We start from the raw sequence: 18,373 nt of genomic DNA, 5'->3' as shown, positions 1-18,373 counted from the left end.
CCCATCTGCCATCAAATCACAACCAACTTATGGATACTCCATAGGATTTTCAAGGAAAGAGATATTCAAAGATGGTTTGCCATTGCCTGCCTCTGTGTAGCAACCGTAGTCCTCCTTGGTGGTCTCCCATCCAATACTAACAAGGACTGACCCTGCTTAATTTGTTGACAAGATCACCATATCTCAAGCTATATAGGTCAGACATTGCCCTATAGAAGGCAAAAAGTCAGTCACACACACAGGAATTGAGGGCACAGGGTAAGCATTTCTTAAATCCTAAATTAGAGGGATATTTTCCCTCAAATACTGACATTTTCAAACAACTTTTCAAATAATTTGAATGCTTCTTAGCTGCTGGATGAGCAGCTCAACTACTCTTGACAAATGGTGCCATCTTAACCAGTAGCAACAGACATGAGGTTCCCACATAATTTTTCCCTCGATGCAATAAAGAAATTCTCAAAGTCAGCCCTGGATGGAAAATATATTCCTCAACTTTCCTCATAAAACAAAAAACAAAACAAAAAAAAACATACATCCATGCCTTATCCTCCCTTGGCTTCTTTTTGGGGCTAACTAGAAGGTCTGAAGCCTCAGCAGAGATTCTATTTTTGCATAATATAGCCCTCCCCCTCAAAAGATAGGAATAACTTTTAAAAGATACACTAGCTTCATTTTCAGCATTCTATTGGACTGAATACTTTTTTTTAAAGAATCCAATAGACGGTGATGGTATCTAATCAGAAATGATGTACCTACACACACTTTTAGACAAAGAAAAGGCAAAGGACATTTCAAAAGGTTAGCCTCCCCCTTCCCAAGCTGTCTCAGAACTAAGTTCATGGTTCGGAAGAATGATGTCACTCCCTTTTGGATTCCCAGTCTGGGCTCCCTGAAGTCCTGGGGTTCCATGAGAGCTCCCCACGGGCTCCACAGCCTTTTCCCTATATCCTGCCTTAATGGATTCTGCCACACTTCCAGCCTTGGCCTATTCTGCACACATTAGATAATGCAATTTCAATGCACTTTAGACATAGATTTTCCTGTTCTGCACAGGACAATACAGCTACAAAAGCACATTGAAATTGCATTATTCAATGTGTGCGGAATGGGCCCTAGTTCCAGGGTTCCTTAAAGCCCAGAAAAATATTTCAGCACCTCCTCCATGGTCAAAAGGTTGGAAAAGGCTGATCAAGATGGATGCGATCATTTCAGTGGTTGAGTCTACAGCTAAGCTGGTAAGCATTTTCACCACAGTTCTCTCATGCAGTTTCCAGGCTACGTTTGGTTCAATGTTCATGTGAAAATCGGAAGCCGAGCACTCCAAATGTACTTTCTGTTAATGCTTGATGAGACCAAATTAGGTGCAGTGCTCGCTAATGACAGAGATACATTAAAGAAATGTTGTATTTTTGCATACTTTAAGCAAGAGCTTGGCATTTTTCAAGGCAAATCATTAGCTTGGGAAAATGAAGGAAAGAGATAAAAGGGAATCATTCCAAGCCGATAAGAGCTAATCTTCCTGCTTAACACTCCCATCCCAGCACAAGTAAATTATCTAATAGCTCAATAGCTTTTATTTCACAAGAGTGGCACATAATAGCTGGGTCTAATTTACATCAGAAAATGCAAATCCATCACAAGCTCTTAGGTTTTGTAAAAATCTAATTAGGTGGGTTAAAAAGAAAAACAAGGGAAACTGAACACTGAGTTTTAAATAGCCTATATTCTAAAAGAATAGGCATTAAAGTTCATGGTTTTTGAGCTTAGCATTTAGAGCAATACTGGTCTTTTTGTACAAAAAAACAGCAACGAAAGTCTTTCCACCAGGAGACAAAACTAAAATAAGAGTGTTTGCCAACAGAACTGATGAAGACAACCCTATCACTTTTCAACAAACAAGTTCATTATCTGGTGACTACTGATTATGCGGTGGAATGGTCCCACTGACACACAAATACTGCTCCATTTAACCCTACAAGAGACTGAGGCAACAGTAGCTGCCCAAAACTCTGCCTGGTGACATGTTATTCTTCTTTTCCCAGATTGCCATTCTAAAGCCAACTTCATGCCTGTGTCTCCCACTAGAAAGCAATTAGGCACCAAAGAAATACCTTACTACATTTATGAACTCCTTGGGAAAATATAAATTTAGCAATTGGCCCCCTCCTTTCCTCTGATGCCCATTCTGAATAGCATGTTCAAGTGGTGGAGGTCTATGTGGTTCAGAGAACAACTACCAACATTCAAAATAATTTAAAAAATGATGAGAGGTAAAATATATGCACCCACTAACACCAGACAAAGAAACTACAAGATGTCTCTTGCCATGACAAGAGATGCATCACCAGCAATCTGTTCTTCCTTCAGGCAGCAAGAAACAAAACTTAAGACAAGTGGGGTTTAATTCAGCAATGAGGGATGGGAAATCAAAGCAGGACATCTGCACATCCCAAACTTGGGTAACAGGAATGAGAGTTGGAACTGCAATCAGTTGAGGAGTCTTTTGTTGACTCTCAAAGGCCTTCTGCAAGAGCCAGCTTGGTGTACTGGTTAGAGTGGCGTCCTCTAATCTGGATTTGATCCCCCATTCCTCCTCTGCATACAGCTGGGTGGCCTTAGACCAGTCAAAATTCTCTCAGAGCATTCTCAGCCCTACCTACCTCACAGGGTGTCTGTTGTGGGGAGAGCGAGGGAAGCAATTGTAAGCTGCTTTTAGTCAAAAACATGGTACAAAAAAAACAGGTCTTCTCTTACCATTCAGCCTTGGCTGCAGTCCAGCTGGCTCTCTGTCCCGTTTCTGTGGCTCTTGGAGTTATCTCTGAAGCTATCCTCCTCTCCTCACTGGACTCATCTGGCTTCTCTTCCTTTTCTCCTCAGAAGTTCCTGCTCTTTTTCCTTAGGCCACCCCTGTGACTCCATCTCAGAAACAAAACACCTTTCCCCATGAAGTTCTAACAAAGGGCCAAACCCATATAATTAATTTTAAAGCAGCAATTGTATAGTGTATCCTTTTCTGTGAATCCCCAGATGTTCTAAAAAGTTAGTCACCCCTTTCATTGTGGAAATATGGGGAGAACTTCTGTCTGGGCTATAAATGTACTAATTACACATGAAAGTTGAGAATTCACAGAAAATAGTACAGAGCTGGTTACAATGTTCTATTGATAGAGATTCATTTGCTGGCAGAAGGACTAAAAACAACCCCTGATAATCCCTAAACCCCACAATGGTCTGGAGGGAAGCATGGGGGGGGGGCAAAGCATCAAATCTAGGAAAATTACCTGTGTGGAAACTATCTAAATAGGTCCATTGCAGAGGAAATCTCTCAGTTAGAGTCAGTGGATACACAAGGTACAGAAAACAAGTACACCAATGAATTTTTTTAAAGTTGGAAAATGCCATAAAAAATCTGTAATTTAGGGCATCCAACACCTGATCAGAAATGCAGTCAATTTATAGGACTGAAAAATAAATCCATAGAATAAACTTGCATAATTTATGATCCATCAAGCCAAAGACATTCCATCCCATGTTTTTTCGCTCCCCCAGGCAAGCAAAAATAGGAGGCTTTTAATCTGCATTGTCAGGTAACATTATGTAGCCCTTGTCTGTGTTTGACTTGGCCAGCCATAAGATGCTGGTATTTGCTACCAAGTTGATCATGGAGCGATTATTCATTGCCAGCTACAAGTACAGTAAAAAAACCTCAAACCAAGCCGAGTCATTTCATATTAAGCAGAAATTGTTTTGTGCTCAGGTTTCACATTAAAAGAAACTTTAGATTTTTAACTGAGCACACAAAAGGCATAAGTTAGGACAAGAGGAAATCCTTGCAAACAATTTATTTCATTTTAAAGACCTTGTGCATACAAAAACCTCTTTTGCATTAATTGCATGTTTTCTGTTGTGGCACGTAACGTCAAATACCTGTGTCAGAGGGAACTTAATTACAATGCTATGATTATAGAAGAGCAAGCATGAAAACCTCAGCTATATACAAATACAAACAGGACCAATATTTACAAGAGCAAAAAATGTCATCTTACATCTCATTTTTAAATATATACACATTGAATAAGTTACTGAATGACAATCTACAGAAATAGAGACAAAAAGGAACAATCCCGGCGAGGGGGGATGAATATTAACTGAGACTATCTGGTAATTCTGAGGGAAGTTCTCTTGCATGGTGTTTGGTGTGCAAGAAAGATACAAAAAGAGTCAATCAAACAACACAGTGATGACATGGAGACCTCGCTTACTCCGGAAACAAATTTATTTCCGAAATTGTCTTGAAACCAGAAAGCACAAGGTCACACCACTTGAAAAGGAAATGGCCAACATTTTACTGTACCTCCACATTTACAAGACAAATTTCAGGATAAACAAATCAATGATTATGCTCACTTGAGAGGGAGCAGAGGAGTGGGAACCTCACTGGCTATAGCCTAGTGCTTACTTACGTATGCATGAAATGAGCCCCAAGAAACCCTGGACAAATTGCGACACTTAAAAAGTATCTTTTAAAAAATGAACCAATCTGTATTGGGCTGCATAGTCTGGAGAAGAGACTGAATACCACCAAATATGAATTACATGTATAAACATTATTCAGGCACTGAAGACTTTGTTATGCAAATAAATAGGAATCCACTATATGTAAACCCATCAGAGCTATTCTGGTTAACATAAACACTTTCCTGAACATGCCAACGTTCCTCCCACTTCTTGTACTGAATGCCAATACGCCACCCTTTCGATTCGAATTATTAACTTGTGATTTGGGTCCTTTTACTACACTCTGTTTATTAAACACGTAGACAGGAAAGAACTTCCCCTCCTCAAAACATAGAGGTCTTGTGCAACCATCACATGCATGCATCTATATGAAGACCAAAGAGAAGTCTCCTCAAAGATTACTGAATATGCTTCCCCATATAGTAGCTGCCAATGGGTGTGGGGGGGGGGGGCGTGAAACCATGGTATGGCAGTGGGGTATAAGATACTGGTTCCGAGCCAAATATTTATCCCCCCATTCCTTTTGTAACTTGCAAGTGCTGATGACAAAACCAACCAACCATAGCGTGTGAGGTTTCTTGCAATGAAACAGCTTGGAAGGCTAGAACGATATGCAACTTTGTGATGTTGCACAAGACAGATCCAGACCCAGAAATGAGGCCCTTGAAGATAGATCAATGCCAGGAAGTTCAGTATTGTGTAAAGGGCTGGGACATCTGAATCAAACTGGAATTGTTGCTTTGTACAACACAGTGCTTCTCTAACTGTAGAGAAGTGCATTGACCCTTATTGCAATCCTGGCCAAAGGTGTTTTACATTTTTACAGTAGTTTCTAGGAAACCTAGAAGTAGCCTACAGCTACTTTTGCTGCATCTTCAGACTGTCAACCTATCTGAAAACCCGCCGAACTCCTCCCCACAAGTTCCTTGGACTTTTGTGTTATTCTCCAATATAGGTTTCATATTTAAAAGTTATCATGCCTTGCAGTATAAGCTGAGAATCCAGCATAAAAGGAGGCTACAGCTTTAATACTAAATGATTTCCTCGCATTAGATTTTTGGCAACCCAGCCTTTCACAAGAATGAGTGCTGAATGTGTGTTAAAATCCACCAAATTATTTCCATATTAAAAAAAATACAAATAAAATATTTTATTGTACATATATTACAACTGATTGGATTAGGAATTCTCTTCTTCAAATACCAACCGTCCTTGTTTTGTTGCACAGATGTCTATGCCAGTGAACTCTTAGGTCATACACAACTTAAGAGCTACCTGGTCAACAAAAGTCATCTTTGTACGGCATACTCCTAAATTAGCGAAACCCTCCTTGAGCTATGCCACTTCCCCCAAACGGTATTTCTTCTTCAGCAGGGTTGGAATCTTCAAATCAATGATAGTCCGTCTTCAAGAGCCAAAGCAATCAAGAGGTGGTTTTGGCAATGCCATTTTCCAGGTCCATTTAATACCCAGTACTCAGCTTTATATAAAAAAGGCTTCTTATAATCCAAGTCCAAAATGCATCTTCACCATCTTTCTCTATTCAAAATTCTGGACATTTCTGGGCAATATACTCATGATACACGATCCGAAAACTCATTCTAAAAACTGACCTGAGCCACAAGGGACATTTTACAAAGGAAACAATATAAAAAGAGTCTTTAAAATTATTCCTTTTTAAGGGAAAAAAAAAAGATGCAGATGTGTGTCAACCACAGTGTCTTCTGAGTCCCCGAGAAACCTTAGCTGTCAATTTCATGGTTATAACACTGAGTTTTCCAGTTCCTTTTTCAAAGATGTGTCCACCTCTCCATTACCACTAACGTGTGTGTCACCATTGCTCTTCAGTGGCTCCAGGACCTGGTGTGCAAAGGTATAGGTCTCACTGTCAGTCATCGGTGTGGAGGAATCCTCAGCCTCAGGCAGTTTGGACATTTTCCTGAAAGATGAGATTGGAGGTGGAGACGGAGGCCTAGAACTCACGGCACCAGTAAAAGGCTGGTACACGCCTATCTCGGCATTTCCAGGCCCACTCATATTATCCAGCAAGTGCCCATAAACCATGGTCTCATCGATCACGGCATAGACGTGAGATTCATTGTTCTTCCTCCCCTTTTTGAATACGCCTGGCTTTGTCGGGAGCTGAGTGTTGACATTGGTATTATAGACTCCCACCATTGGGGTCTGCGGATTTTCCTTTTTCCTGTAAAAAGGAACAAAAATGCAGCTTTATTCCCTTTATCCTGCAGATGACAGAGGCTAGTTCCCTGGAGGAAATGGCTGCTTCAGAGGGTGGATTCTGCAGCATCACAGCTCCAGTGATTACCACCTTCTCCTCAAACACTGCCGTCTCCACAGAAACTGCCCCCAAATCTCCAGGGATTTCCCGAAATCAGAGATAGCAGCCTTAGTGCATACATGTTTAGCATGTATATCTGCAAGCTCATGAAAGGAACACATAGTATAAATTTTGCATATACACGTGCGCATTTGTGTTCACACACAATTGTGACAGAAACCTCTCTAAAATGTTAATACGACTAGAAAGGAGCCATAGAATATTCAGTGCAGCCTTAAAAGCTGGGTGATTAAACATGTTTCAAGAGCCTATTAAGATTCCCTAGAAGGAGCTCCTAGTTTTCAGCTGTCAGAAAATACGTTTTCCCACCTACTTCCCTCACCTCACACACCGACTGCTTGAAACAGTCCCCAAATGAAAAGCAGAAAAAAATATTCCCCTGTCAGACAAAGTACTTATTTCAGCATTTCCTCTGATGCAATTTTCCATCCTCTTGCATGCAAAGCCCAGATCATAGACAGAAAGAGCAAGACGGTCAGACCATGAAAATAATCATGTTAGTCCCCTATGAGTTTATGCTGGTCGGCTAAATCTCGCTGACACTGGCCTGTGCATTCATGAAGTATGACTACCTACAGAGAATGGTCAAGCACAGCTTCCTCAGAACGTGGCTTTCTAAAAGCAGGATGGGATTGAGTAATATGGGGTTTGTCCCTCCCTGACTGTACCCTGGCCAAGGCTGTGATACATCATAACACCACCAATGGGATCTGTGGTGCCAATAAAGGGGAAGGAAAGTTGCATGAAAAAAGGTCAATGGGTTTGGAGAGAATCAGGTGTGGAAACCACCCAATTTTAAATGCCAGCCTTTATTAAAGAGTAAATCCATGGGTTCATATGACTCTTAAATAAACTTAAATAAACTGACAAACCTTTCAAAGAACTTATATTAGTAAACATTTTAGGAGAGGCGTTGATATTTTATCTAGATCCACACTTGCGTCTTTTAAAAAGCCCCCTTCTTATGAATCTGGACTCAGACGAGAACTTACAAGGTGTGCATTGAATTCAGCACTACATTTCCTGATATTTTCTTTCACATTTTTCCTCTACCTCTCTTCCTAGAAGCTCACAGCAGATCTCCTTCCCACATTTCCCACTCAAAACCACCAAGATCATGAAGTTGAGCAAGGATGGTGGGGTTCTCTGGTTCTAGCTTGGTCCTGACACCACACATTAATACCTGCATGTGAATGGTTTTTGACCACATTACATGAACCAATTTACTTTGTACTTTTATGGAATTCAAATACCTAGTTGCACTGTTGCTTGGTAAAATCTTGATATGGATGCCATAAAAAACCAACCTCGTGAGGATACTTTCCCTACCAGATACTTTCAATTAGGCTAACACAAGACTACTCAGATGCGATAGCGGGTTATATTTTTTCAAAATTATCGATAGACATATCTCACTTCAGGGAAGCTGTGGGAGGGAACAGGACATTGCAATGAATCCCTTGGGGTGTACTAGAGGGCGCTTGCACCACAACTCACTAGTTAACAGAAGCCAACCGTGCAGCCAGCTGGGTGACCTTGGGCCAGTCACAGTTCCCTCAGTGCTCTCTCAGCCTCATCTACCTCAAAGGGTGTCTGTTGTGGGGAAGGGTAAGTGACTGTAAGGTGCTTTGAGACTCCTTCAAGTAGTAAAAAGCAGGGTACATAAAACAGGTGGTCTTTCTCTAAAATTTGGCATTGTAACCAGGAATAATGGGAGCACAAGCCACCTGTGCTCAAGCTTTGAGATATGCAAATCAGTTCCCCTCAAGTTCTGTTTACATGTACCAAAGCTATATAGGCATCAAAAATACATGTATTGCCCTTTTCACACAAGGTGGCAATTGTGCACGGTAGGAGGAAGGCAAACTGCATGCAAATCCATTAGGTGTGGCCGAAGTGCCAAGATGAACCACCTGAAGAGGACTAGTCACTGTGTCCTACAAGACACTGCACTCTGGACTAGACGACCCTGGAGGGTTGGACTAGATGACCTTGATTCTAAGACAGTGGTTCTCAACCGCCCTAATGCCATGGCTCCTACAGCAGGGGCAGCGGTGAGCACATGCAGCTCTCAGTGTGGCGTTGGACTCTGGGCTGCCTTGGTCAGCTCCGAGGCGGCGTGGAGGAGGCCAGTACCATGCCACTGCTGTGACCCCTGGGAAAGGGCCGAATGACCCCTCGAGGGATTGCAACTCCCAGCTTGAGAACCACTGTTCTTAAGAACAGCTGAAGGTAACAGTTTGCTGCCGTGGCTGTAGACATCCCACCCAGACACCACAATCAGTGCCGTGATTTCTGACATCACCAGAAGGGGGAGGTATGCTCCAAACTCAGCCCAGGAAAGTAAGTTTCCTGTAAGACTGTTGGATGGGAAACCCCAGTTTTCAACTTGGACAAAAATGGTGCCTTTTAACAGTACTTGTGAACCTACTTCTTTTTCTTAATGCAGCCTACAGCAAGTCCAATAACGGTTAGCACGGCTAGCACACCAGCCACCACGCCAACGATGATAGCCAAATCTGCAAAGAGATAAGGGGAGAAAGTTATTGCATGAGATGTAACTGAAGAGGCGGTTCGGCTCACCTGGACTCACAGCGGCCGTATTTCCCTCACTTCTGCTTCTGAAACATGATGCATCTTTATGGATAAATGGGCATGCTCTGATACACGCTTCCCTATGCAACCTGATAAAAATGCAAGGAGAACAGGATTTGGAAGGAAAGGACTTCATTCTAAGCCCTCTCCTTGAGGGAGTTTTTAAAAAATGTGCTTAAAAAAAAAGTCAGGGGGAACCAAAGGAAGTTTCAGCACACAAAGAACAAGGGCTGTCTTTCCCATGGCTGAGAGGGGGACAAAAAGAAAAACCACCACCAGATCCCCTGCGATTTAAGAATAGAAAAAAAAACAGAATGCCCTCTCTTGTTAATACTACAGTGTCTGCTGAATATGACATGGAGGCAACATCATCTCCACTATAACCTAGCATCGGTTGTGACAAAAAAAATGCATTCCCGGCATTGCATGTGCCTGACCAAAAGTACTATGAATGTTGCAATGTCCACAGAAAGGAATATTTGTACCAATTCTCCTAAAAGAGAATGGGTGAGTGGGTGGGTGCAGGAGATTTCATAGCTAGCTGGTAATTTCATAATACTAAGAGTTTTTCAGACAAATGTACCAATTATGTGTGTGAAAAATATGAATCACATCTTTGCTTGACACCCTTCCCCTTCCGACATTACAAAACATTTACTAACAAAAGCCGTCCTTCACAGCAAGCCAATCAGCCCCATCATAAACTAGGCTAGTTCTGACAGTGACTTTTTAGTGTTGTTATCACTCAGCGAATGATCCGCTCCCTAAGCCCATTTCTGTGTGTTTCTGTGTCACCAGAGACAGAGATGGCACCTCACTTTTGGACTGTCCTCCTCCCTAACACCTATCTGTCCTTCAGGCATCAGACCAAAACACTTTTTGATTCATGTTTTCAATGAAGGCGGTGTCATCTTTTAAAGGGGTTCTCATGGCCTGATTTTGGCCTTAGGACTGTTGTATTATTGAATGTTTTTATGATTTATTCTTTATTGCACTGCTGTTTTTGTGATTTTATTGTACTGTTTTTATTATTGTGGGTTCCTTAAACTGAAACTGACCAATGGTGTGAAGATCCATTGTTCATGATTGTATATAAATTTTTTTCCCGGGGTTTCTCAGTTCAGTTCTGCCTCTTGTCCCACCATGCCGATCTCGCTCTTTTCCGCTGCTCCAGACAGACGAATGCTCTCTCGATCTACCCCGCAAGGCTGTTGTGTGGATGGCGTGCCCCCCCCCGGCCAAGCTTGCTTGCACTGCCGCGACCCCTGTGATAGGGTTGTTTGACCCCCAAAGGGGTCCTGATCCCCAGGTTGAGAACCACTGCCTTACAACAGGGGCGGTCAACCTGTGGTCCTCCAGATGTTCATGGACTACAATTCCCATGAGCCCCTGCCAGCAAATGCTGGCAGGGGCTCATGGGAATTGTAGTCCATGGACATCTGGAGGACCACAGGTTGACTACCCCTGCCGTACAAGGCATCCTAATGGGAGTCCCTCCTGCCCATGCTCTTTCATCCTCCGTCAAGTAGCAGGGAGGTTCTTCTCCTCACAGGAAAGCAGGAAACTAAAAAGTTTAACACTTGGCAAAATTGAACTGGCCTTTTGTGGAGTGTCACAGGAAAAACTAACACACAAAACCAGACACAAAAGACAACACCCACCTGATTTTTTCCCAGCAACCGTCACCGAGAACTGCATGGACAGACGACTACCAGGATATGGGAAGCAGTTACTGATGTTTACCCAGAAATTATGGCGCATATCTAGAGCCCTTGGCAGCGATTCGTCATGGCGGCGCAAGTTTTCTTCCGCGTTGGGCCGCTGTTCTTTAACATGGACATAACCCCATGCCTTGTCACAACGAACGTTCATCCGATCAGATAAGAATCGAAGCTGCGCAATATTCTTCGGCGGGACGCTGATGTTCCAGTAGACGTTCATGTAGGAAGGAAGGCCATCTACCCAGTTAGGGGTCTGCAAGTAAACTTTGGATTTTGGAGCTGGGGTAACCGTGAAAATGCAATCTTCTGCAGAAACACAAGGAGGGGGTGTGCAACGTCAATTCTGAGAGAGCATTACTGGAGAGCAGTAACAGGGTTATCCTATGTAGAAGTGACAGCTGGCAGCAGATAAGACAAGAAATTGCCACCAACCCAAACCATCCTCCATAGGCAACTGCTTCAGATTGCCTCATTTCACAAGGAAGCTGACTGGCACCTTCACTCAAGCAGCAGTTGCTTCCCACCTGCCCTTCCACTGTCAGGCATCGCTTCTCCACACCTTGCTACTCACTCTGCATCATTTCATTTACAGCCGAGGTTAAGAGGCCCCACAGCAGTCAGGGTCCTTCTCTATTTCAGCCATGCTCGAGGGATGGTGAATCACGTTTGAGAAATATTCAGATTGTACGGTTAATAGACCAGTTCCCGCACAAACCAGAAAAAAATAGTTGCTCTCCTCACTAATGTACCACCCAGGCTTCTCCAGACTACACAATATGGCAGGCAATCTCCTGCCTCTAGCTCCAGGCCTTTGCTGCTGCCCCTCTTCACTCCAGCAGGAACAAAACAGGGTGGCAATTGGGAAGTAACATTGTGATGTCACTTCCAGTTGAACTCAGAAGTGATGTCAAAATACTCTAGGAATTCTCCAAATCTCTATGGGTTTTACCATAGAGCAGACTTTTTCAAACTTTTGACCATAAAGATACCACTGAAATATTTTTCAGGCTTTGAGGTACCAGGAAGTGATGTCAGCTGGCCATGCCTCCCTGACATGCATACACTCCCCCCCAGAAGTGAGAGGAGCCTTGACTGGTAAAGGTTGAAATGGCCAGGGCCCTTTCCCACCACCTCCATGGTAGGATTTTTAGAAAATTAAAAAAAAAATTCTTTCCTCTTTGCTTGAAGCCGGAAATCGCAGGCCCAGGGTGGAAAGGTTATCTTCAGCCACCATTTTGAAAAACCCCATACCACAGTACCATTGAGGAGCTTTTGCAGTACCATATGGTCCCGGGGTTGGGAAACCCTGCCATAGAGACTAGGGAATTCCTAAAATGGTCATGACATCACTTCTGGGTACAACTGGAAGTGACATCATGTGACAGCCTATGAAACCCCAGAAGTGATGTGATTGTGCAGAATATGGCTGGGAAGCATAGCTGTGTACACGCCCACACCAGGGGCCATCCCCTTCCCTCCCCCTCCAGGCCATGGGGGGGGGGTCAACATGACCATAAAAGATCATGTTGATTTATTTTATTTATTTATTTTATATGTTATCTGTTCAATTGTGTCCGACCCTCGGCGATTCTATAGGAAAGTCTTCGCCATGCGCCCCTGTCTCTGACTGCTTCTTTTAATTGGTTCATGGTCATCCCTGTGTCGGGTTTGATTGAGCCAGCAGATCCTTAATCACCCAATAAATGTTTCACAAATCGTAAAAATATATAAAAAATTAACTCTCACCCATTCAGAAAACCCTTCCAAGGCCATCAAGAAACCCTGCTGTAGGAGGTAGTTGGAGATCTCCCAGAATTACAACTGGTCTTTAGGAGACAGAGGTCAGTTCCTCTGGAGAAAATGGCTGCTTCGGAAGGTGGACTCTATGGTGCTATAACCTGCTCCTCTCCATTCCATTCCCTCCCCTCCCCAGGCTCCACCCCCAACATTTCTAGGAATTTCCCAGCAACCCTAAATAAAGGGGAAATGCACGTACCTTTCATTGCTGGCACAAAAACCAACTTTAGATCCTGATCCCGGACAGACTCGTTGAACCTGTGTCCATAGGCCTTCAGGCTTATGGTGATGTTGTTTCTTATCTGGATTTTTTCAATGGCTCCCCCTGGACAGTATGTGCCAAATGTTATCATCTTGCTTGGAGTTGTCCCATTAATAGTATAACTATAACTTGTAGTGCATCCATATTGTAGTTTGGGGAGATGTTCCTGCAACTTCAAGGTTGGAGCCCTCAGTTCTATGTTGGTGTCTTCAGGTGCTGTAACTTTCCAGATAAGCATATCAAATGGGATTGGCAGGTCGAGAAGATTCTTGGGTACAACTAGAGCAAACACTCTATCTTGACAGTCCCTGGATCGAAAGCAAGCTGAAACCAAACAGACACAACCTACAGATCAGTTCAGCAAGTCAGGAAAGCTGCCTAGTAGCTACCTATGGCCTATGACGAGGAGCTTTCCTCACATAGCAACCACCTTGATGTAGAGAGGGCCAGCTTGGTGTAGTGGTTAGGAGCACTGACTTCTAATCTGGCAAGCTGGGTTTGATTCCCCGCTCCTCCTGCACATGCAGCCAGCTGGGTAACCTTGGGCTCGCCACGGCACTGATAAAACTGTTCTGACCAGGCAGTAATATCAGGGCTCACTCAGCCTCACCTACCTCACAGGGTGTCTGTTGCGGGGAGAGGAAAGGGAAGGCAATTGTAACCTGCTTTGAGATTCCTTTAAGTGGAGAAAAGCGGCATATAAGTACTCTTCTTCAAACCCATGAGCTTTTGACAGCTGTGAGTGCAAAAAGTATGGTTTTAAAGGGGAAGGGGCAAACTCTCTAAAATGCACTCAGACATGCTCTCTGCTTTGTGGTTATAATTTTTCACTCCAAATGAGTTTCATAAAATGGATGCTCATCTTATACTGCTCTGGCCTCCCTTTCTATTCAAGCATAAGAACAAGAGAAATTACATGGTAAAGGTGTAACAACAGCACATGTTACACACACACATGTGTATAGTGTATCTTGTGTTTCTTGCTGGAGTGAATGAAAAAATCCACGAATGGAACAAAGGATAGATGCAAATTTTGCCTACAAACCTCGGGAAAGCCTCAGGCTTGCAGAAAAATCTGGCAACTAAAAATAAATAAATAAATGATTGTTTGGGAAATTAAAATCCACCAAAATAATAGGAACAACATGTACAGCTTTAATAAATGAACGCTCACTAAACTCTCCAAAGTCTATGCTCTAAAATCTCATTGGTCATTTGCGACATTGCTAGGCAACCACAACAATATTCCTAGGACTTCCAAGCCCTGGTTTTTTTTAAACTGAATGCTGGGGGAAACCTAGGAGGTCAAAGCAAAAACCACAGATGTGGAACATTCCTAGTGCTGCAAATGTTGTAACTTTTCTACTGCTCCACTGTTCAAGCGCAGGCAGTTGAGGGCAGGAGTGAAAACTTATCCCTTGCAGACAGGCAAACAATAAACCTAAGAGTGGGATTCAAATGTGCATTTTCCAGATCCTAACCTAATACTCCTACCACTGTAACACATTGTCTTTCAGGCAGAGGCTGATGAATAGCAGAACGTTAACCAGGTGGTTACTGCCAGAACCGGCCCTGATGAGCCTTCCTTTCAGGGCAGGGTAGCTGTGGTGGACCAGCTTGCTCTGGAAAGGGCCCTGCCCACCCACCAGCCCTGGATTAACCAGTGAACCTCTATGAATTTCCCAGATCCTAGTCTGACATTTTAACTACTACAACAAAATATAACTACATTGCTGGACAGACAGAGAGAGAGAGAGAGAGAAAGAGAGAGAGAGAAAGAGAGAGAGAAAGAAAGAGAGAAAGAGAGAGAAAGAAAGAGAGAGAGAGGAAGAAAGAAAGAAAGAGAGAGAGAGAGAGAGAAAGAAAGAGAGAGAGAGAGAGAGAGAGAGAGAAAGAAAGAGAGAGAGAGAGAGAGAGAGAAAGAGAAACTAATGGGAAAGAGACAGTACAGAGAAATACATTTTTTTTTGTCAAACATCTTTCATATAACGAAATTCAGGACATTTCCCTTATACCTATAGCTCTTTCCACAATTATCTTGACATTGCTGGACACATCCTTTTTGCGGCACAGAATGGTTATTGAATAGGAGTCACCAGACGTGAGGGTCACATTGGGCCCACAGTGCCTAGCACTTCTGCAAATGAAGCAGGCAGGGGATCCAGATTGTACTGTGTTTGAATAAATTGTAACATTCATGTCCTCCTTCTTATACTTGTTCCTAAGGTCAACAGTGAAGGATATATCTGAAAGCAAAAAGAAGATCCAGTCATGTCACTTAAAGAGTTGTGGTGCATTATGACGCTGTTACACAGAGAAAAACATTCATAATGATGTTACAGGATTTAAGAGGGCTTAATAAGAACGCACTGCAGGAAGTTTGTTTAAACCTTTTGTGCTTGTGGCAGTGACAATTCTGAACAGAAAATGAACGAAAGTTACATATTTCTGACACAATGGGTCTCTCTCGGTGTTATGATCTACTCATCTTCTTGTCTCGTCCCTACGAGAAATTCCTGTGAATTGAATGTTTGTTTTCTTGTCAAAAGTTTGAAATCTACGCCCAAAATATTGCAGCTGGAAACCAGGAGGGATGCAGACGGAGAAGGCAGGACATCAACCTGATGGCAACTCCGTAGACAAGGGGGGGGGGCTTCCACACATGCTAAATAATGTGGTTTTAAAGTGGATCTTCCCATTTCACATAGAAAAATTCAGCTGCAAAGTACATTGAAATTGGAGTAGAAGTTTATTGTTTTGTGTGTGTGAAAGCACCCAAATGTGACGGAAGAGCCCAGTCTGTCCTGCTTTTCATATCTATCAATCCTCTTTGTAGCTAGATGTGTTAGTAGAAACCGCCAGCAATCGCCAATGTAGAAATGCTCTCAGAGCACTCAGAGGGAGAAAGGAGGTGGAGTGGACAGAGGAAAAGAGAGCCACCCTTTCATCCCCTTCACCAACCTGTGCAACAAAATAGTTATCTGGAGGTTGTGTCAAACCCTACTTTACTGTAAATATGCAAAATGGGATTTTGACTTGCCTTCCAAAATAGAGTCTGTACAGTGGTTTGTTCCAATTTGCACATACAGATGCAACAGCAAACCTCGATATGCCACAAACTGGAACATTACTAAATACTCTTCCCCACACAAAGAGAGACAAGGGGCTGAGACTTCTTTCAGCATTCATCCCATAGTGCCTGTGATGGAAATGACTTCCTTTTGCCTTGCAAGACCTGTTCCACCTCGCCCACCCCCTTTTCTGGTTGGTTCCCAACTTTGGGAGGGTGGCAAAAGAGACTTTCTGATTAACACACTGCCACTATTGGGTTGTAGTACAGAGCCACAAGCTGGGAGGACCAGTCGCCGCTTTCACTCCTGAGGCCGCGCCTCACACAGCCCAACACGTGAGTACCATGGGGACAATCTACTGAAGGGCACATCCCTCCAGAAGAGCCTCTTGTGGCGCAGAGTGGTAAGGCAGCAGACATGCTGTCTGAAAGCTCTGCCCATGAGGCTGGGAGTTCAATCCCAGCAGCCGGCTCAAGGTTGACTCAGCCTTCCATCCTTCAGAGGTCGGTAAAATGAGTACCCAGCTTGCTGGGGGGTAAAAGTGGTAATGACTGGGGAAGGCACTGGCAAACCACCCCGTATTGAGTCTGCCATGAAAATGCTGGAGGGCGTCACCCCAAGGGTCAGACATGACCCAGTGCTTGCACAGGGGATACCTTTACCTTTTACTTTACATCCCTCCAGAGGAGGGGTTGCTTGCCAAGTTCCCTCCCCTTACCTTAGGTCTTTCCTTTGCACTGAACTAGCATTTCCAAGATGGGGGAGCTCAATGTGGCCAGAGAGTCACAACCAGCTTCAAATGTATAAAGGATGTATTAAAAGAACAAGGTTCATAAGCATATCTTTAGCACACCACAGAGCTAAAACATACCCTAAGTGTTAAATACAGGGTAGGTGTCTTTGCTTCAGAGGTTCCGAATTGTCATGGCATTGTCAGCTCACCTGGCAGCCACAGGGTCCAAGATGGCTGCTCACCTCTTATCCTAAGAGCAAGCTCTTGCTTCTATCATCAACAGGCAAAAGAGTCCCTTCTTCCTGTGGTCACCAGCAGCAAATATATCTCCCTGTCCCCTCCCTCCTAGGAAATTTTGGAAAGAAGAAACCTCTTTCCCACTAGATGCCTGTTGGCTAGGCTAATCAGCATCTGTAAGGAGGTAAGCAAGTGATTAGCTGGCCCCTCCACTGTGTCCACAGCACAGAGGAAATAACTGTGTCCTTTTGAAACAGCGGGGGTGGGGGTGGGGTGGGGGCAATTTCACCACTGTGCCGAAACCTGATTAAGCATTAGGCCTGAATCGATCTAGCTAGCTAGCAAATTGAAACATTTTTGACATCAACATTTCAGAATTCAAAGCAAAGAAAAGATGCATGGGAGAGAGGAAGAAAGTGAAAGACCCTTACTTTCCTCATTTTTAGGGTAGTGAACGTCAACTCTAAAAAGCAGGCGAAGGGCCTCGGGTTTCATATCATCTTGATCACAGCCTTGCAAGGAAAGGTTGAAGGCACCAGGAATGTTCATTGGTTGTGTATCTTTCAGGGAATACACCTCTGGCTTATCATATCCAGGCAAGAAGTACTCCAGTCTCTGTTCTTTCCGTTCACAGTTCGGTTTGGTGTAGTTGAGGAAGAAGACGCTGGCTCTCAGAGTAGGTGGGACCACGAACTGCCATGTCATGAGCTCATCTTCTGGGAAGCCCAAAGGATAATTGGCAGACATCAAGGTCACAGATGATTCACTCAGAAACGTTGATTCTATAATGCACAATCCTGTTGTTTTCAAAGAAGAGGGGAGACGGCATTTGAAAGGGAAGAAAATGTACCACGCTCAGGATTACAATGTTTGCTGGATATAGAAGTCATCTGCATTGCAGAAGGCCTTCTGAGCCGCCTGCACCTGAATCACAAGTTGTGTAGAGACCTAACCAAAATCATCTGGGTTGGTTTAATATCCAAACATGCTGGTAGATTTACTTATAGTGACTCCCAAAGACCATTTATGCACTGGGAACTTCACTGCCCCAGCTCCCGTGTAGGAGCACAAATCGGG

General features: G+C 43.5%; 1 protein-coding gene across 1 annotated transcript in view; it reads right to left on the bottom strand.

Annotated features, from left to right (window-relative positions):
- Positions 1-3,830: 3,830 nt before the first annotated feature.
- CDCP1 (CUB domain containing protein 1) overlaps positions 3,831-18,373 on the bottom strand; it is a 37,226-nt gene continuing 22,683 nt past the window's right edge. The window contains exons 4-9 of the mRNA XM_077303236.1: positions 17,728-18,093; positions 15,271-15,501; positions 13,193-13,579; positions 11,137-11,502; positions 9,312-9,399; positions 3,831-6,724 (exon numbers count right to left, since the gene is read on the bottom strand). Coding sequence (XP_077159351.1) covers positions 6,283-6,724; positions 9,312-9,399; positions 11,137-11,502; positions 13,193-13,579; positions 15,271-15,501; positions 17,728-18,093 — 1,880 coding nt within the window. The 3' untranslated portion in view covers positions 3,831-6,282. The remainder of the gene's footprint in view (positions 6,725-9,311; positions 9,400-11,136; positions 11,503-13,192; positions 13,580-15,270; positions 15,502-17,727; positions 18,094-18,373) is intronic.

This window comes from Paroedura picta, chromosome 11 (assembly GCF_049243985.1).
Source record: "Paroedura picta isolate Pp20150507F chromosome 11, Ppicta_v3.0, whole genome shotgun sequence".
NCBI classification, from domain to species: Eukaryota; Metazoa; Chordata; class Lepidosauria; order Squamata; family Gekkonidae; genus Paroedura; species Paroedura picta.
Note: the sequence above shows the minus strand (reverse complement) of the source record. Positions and strands in the feature narration are given on the sequence as shown.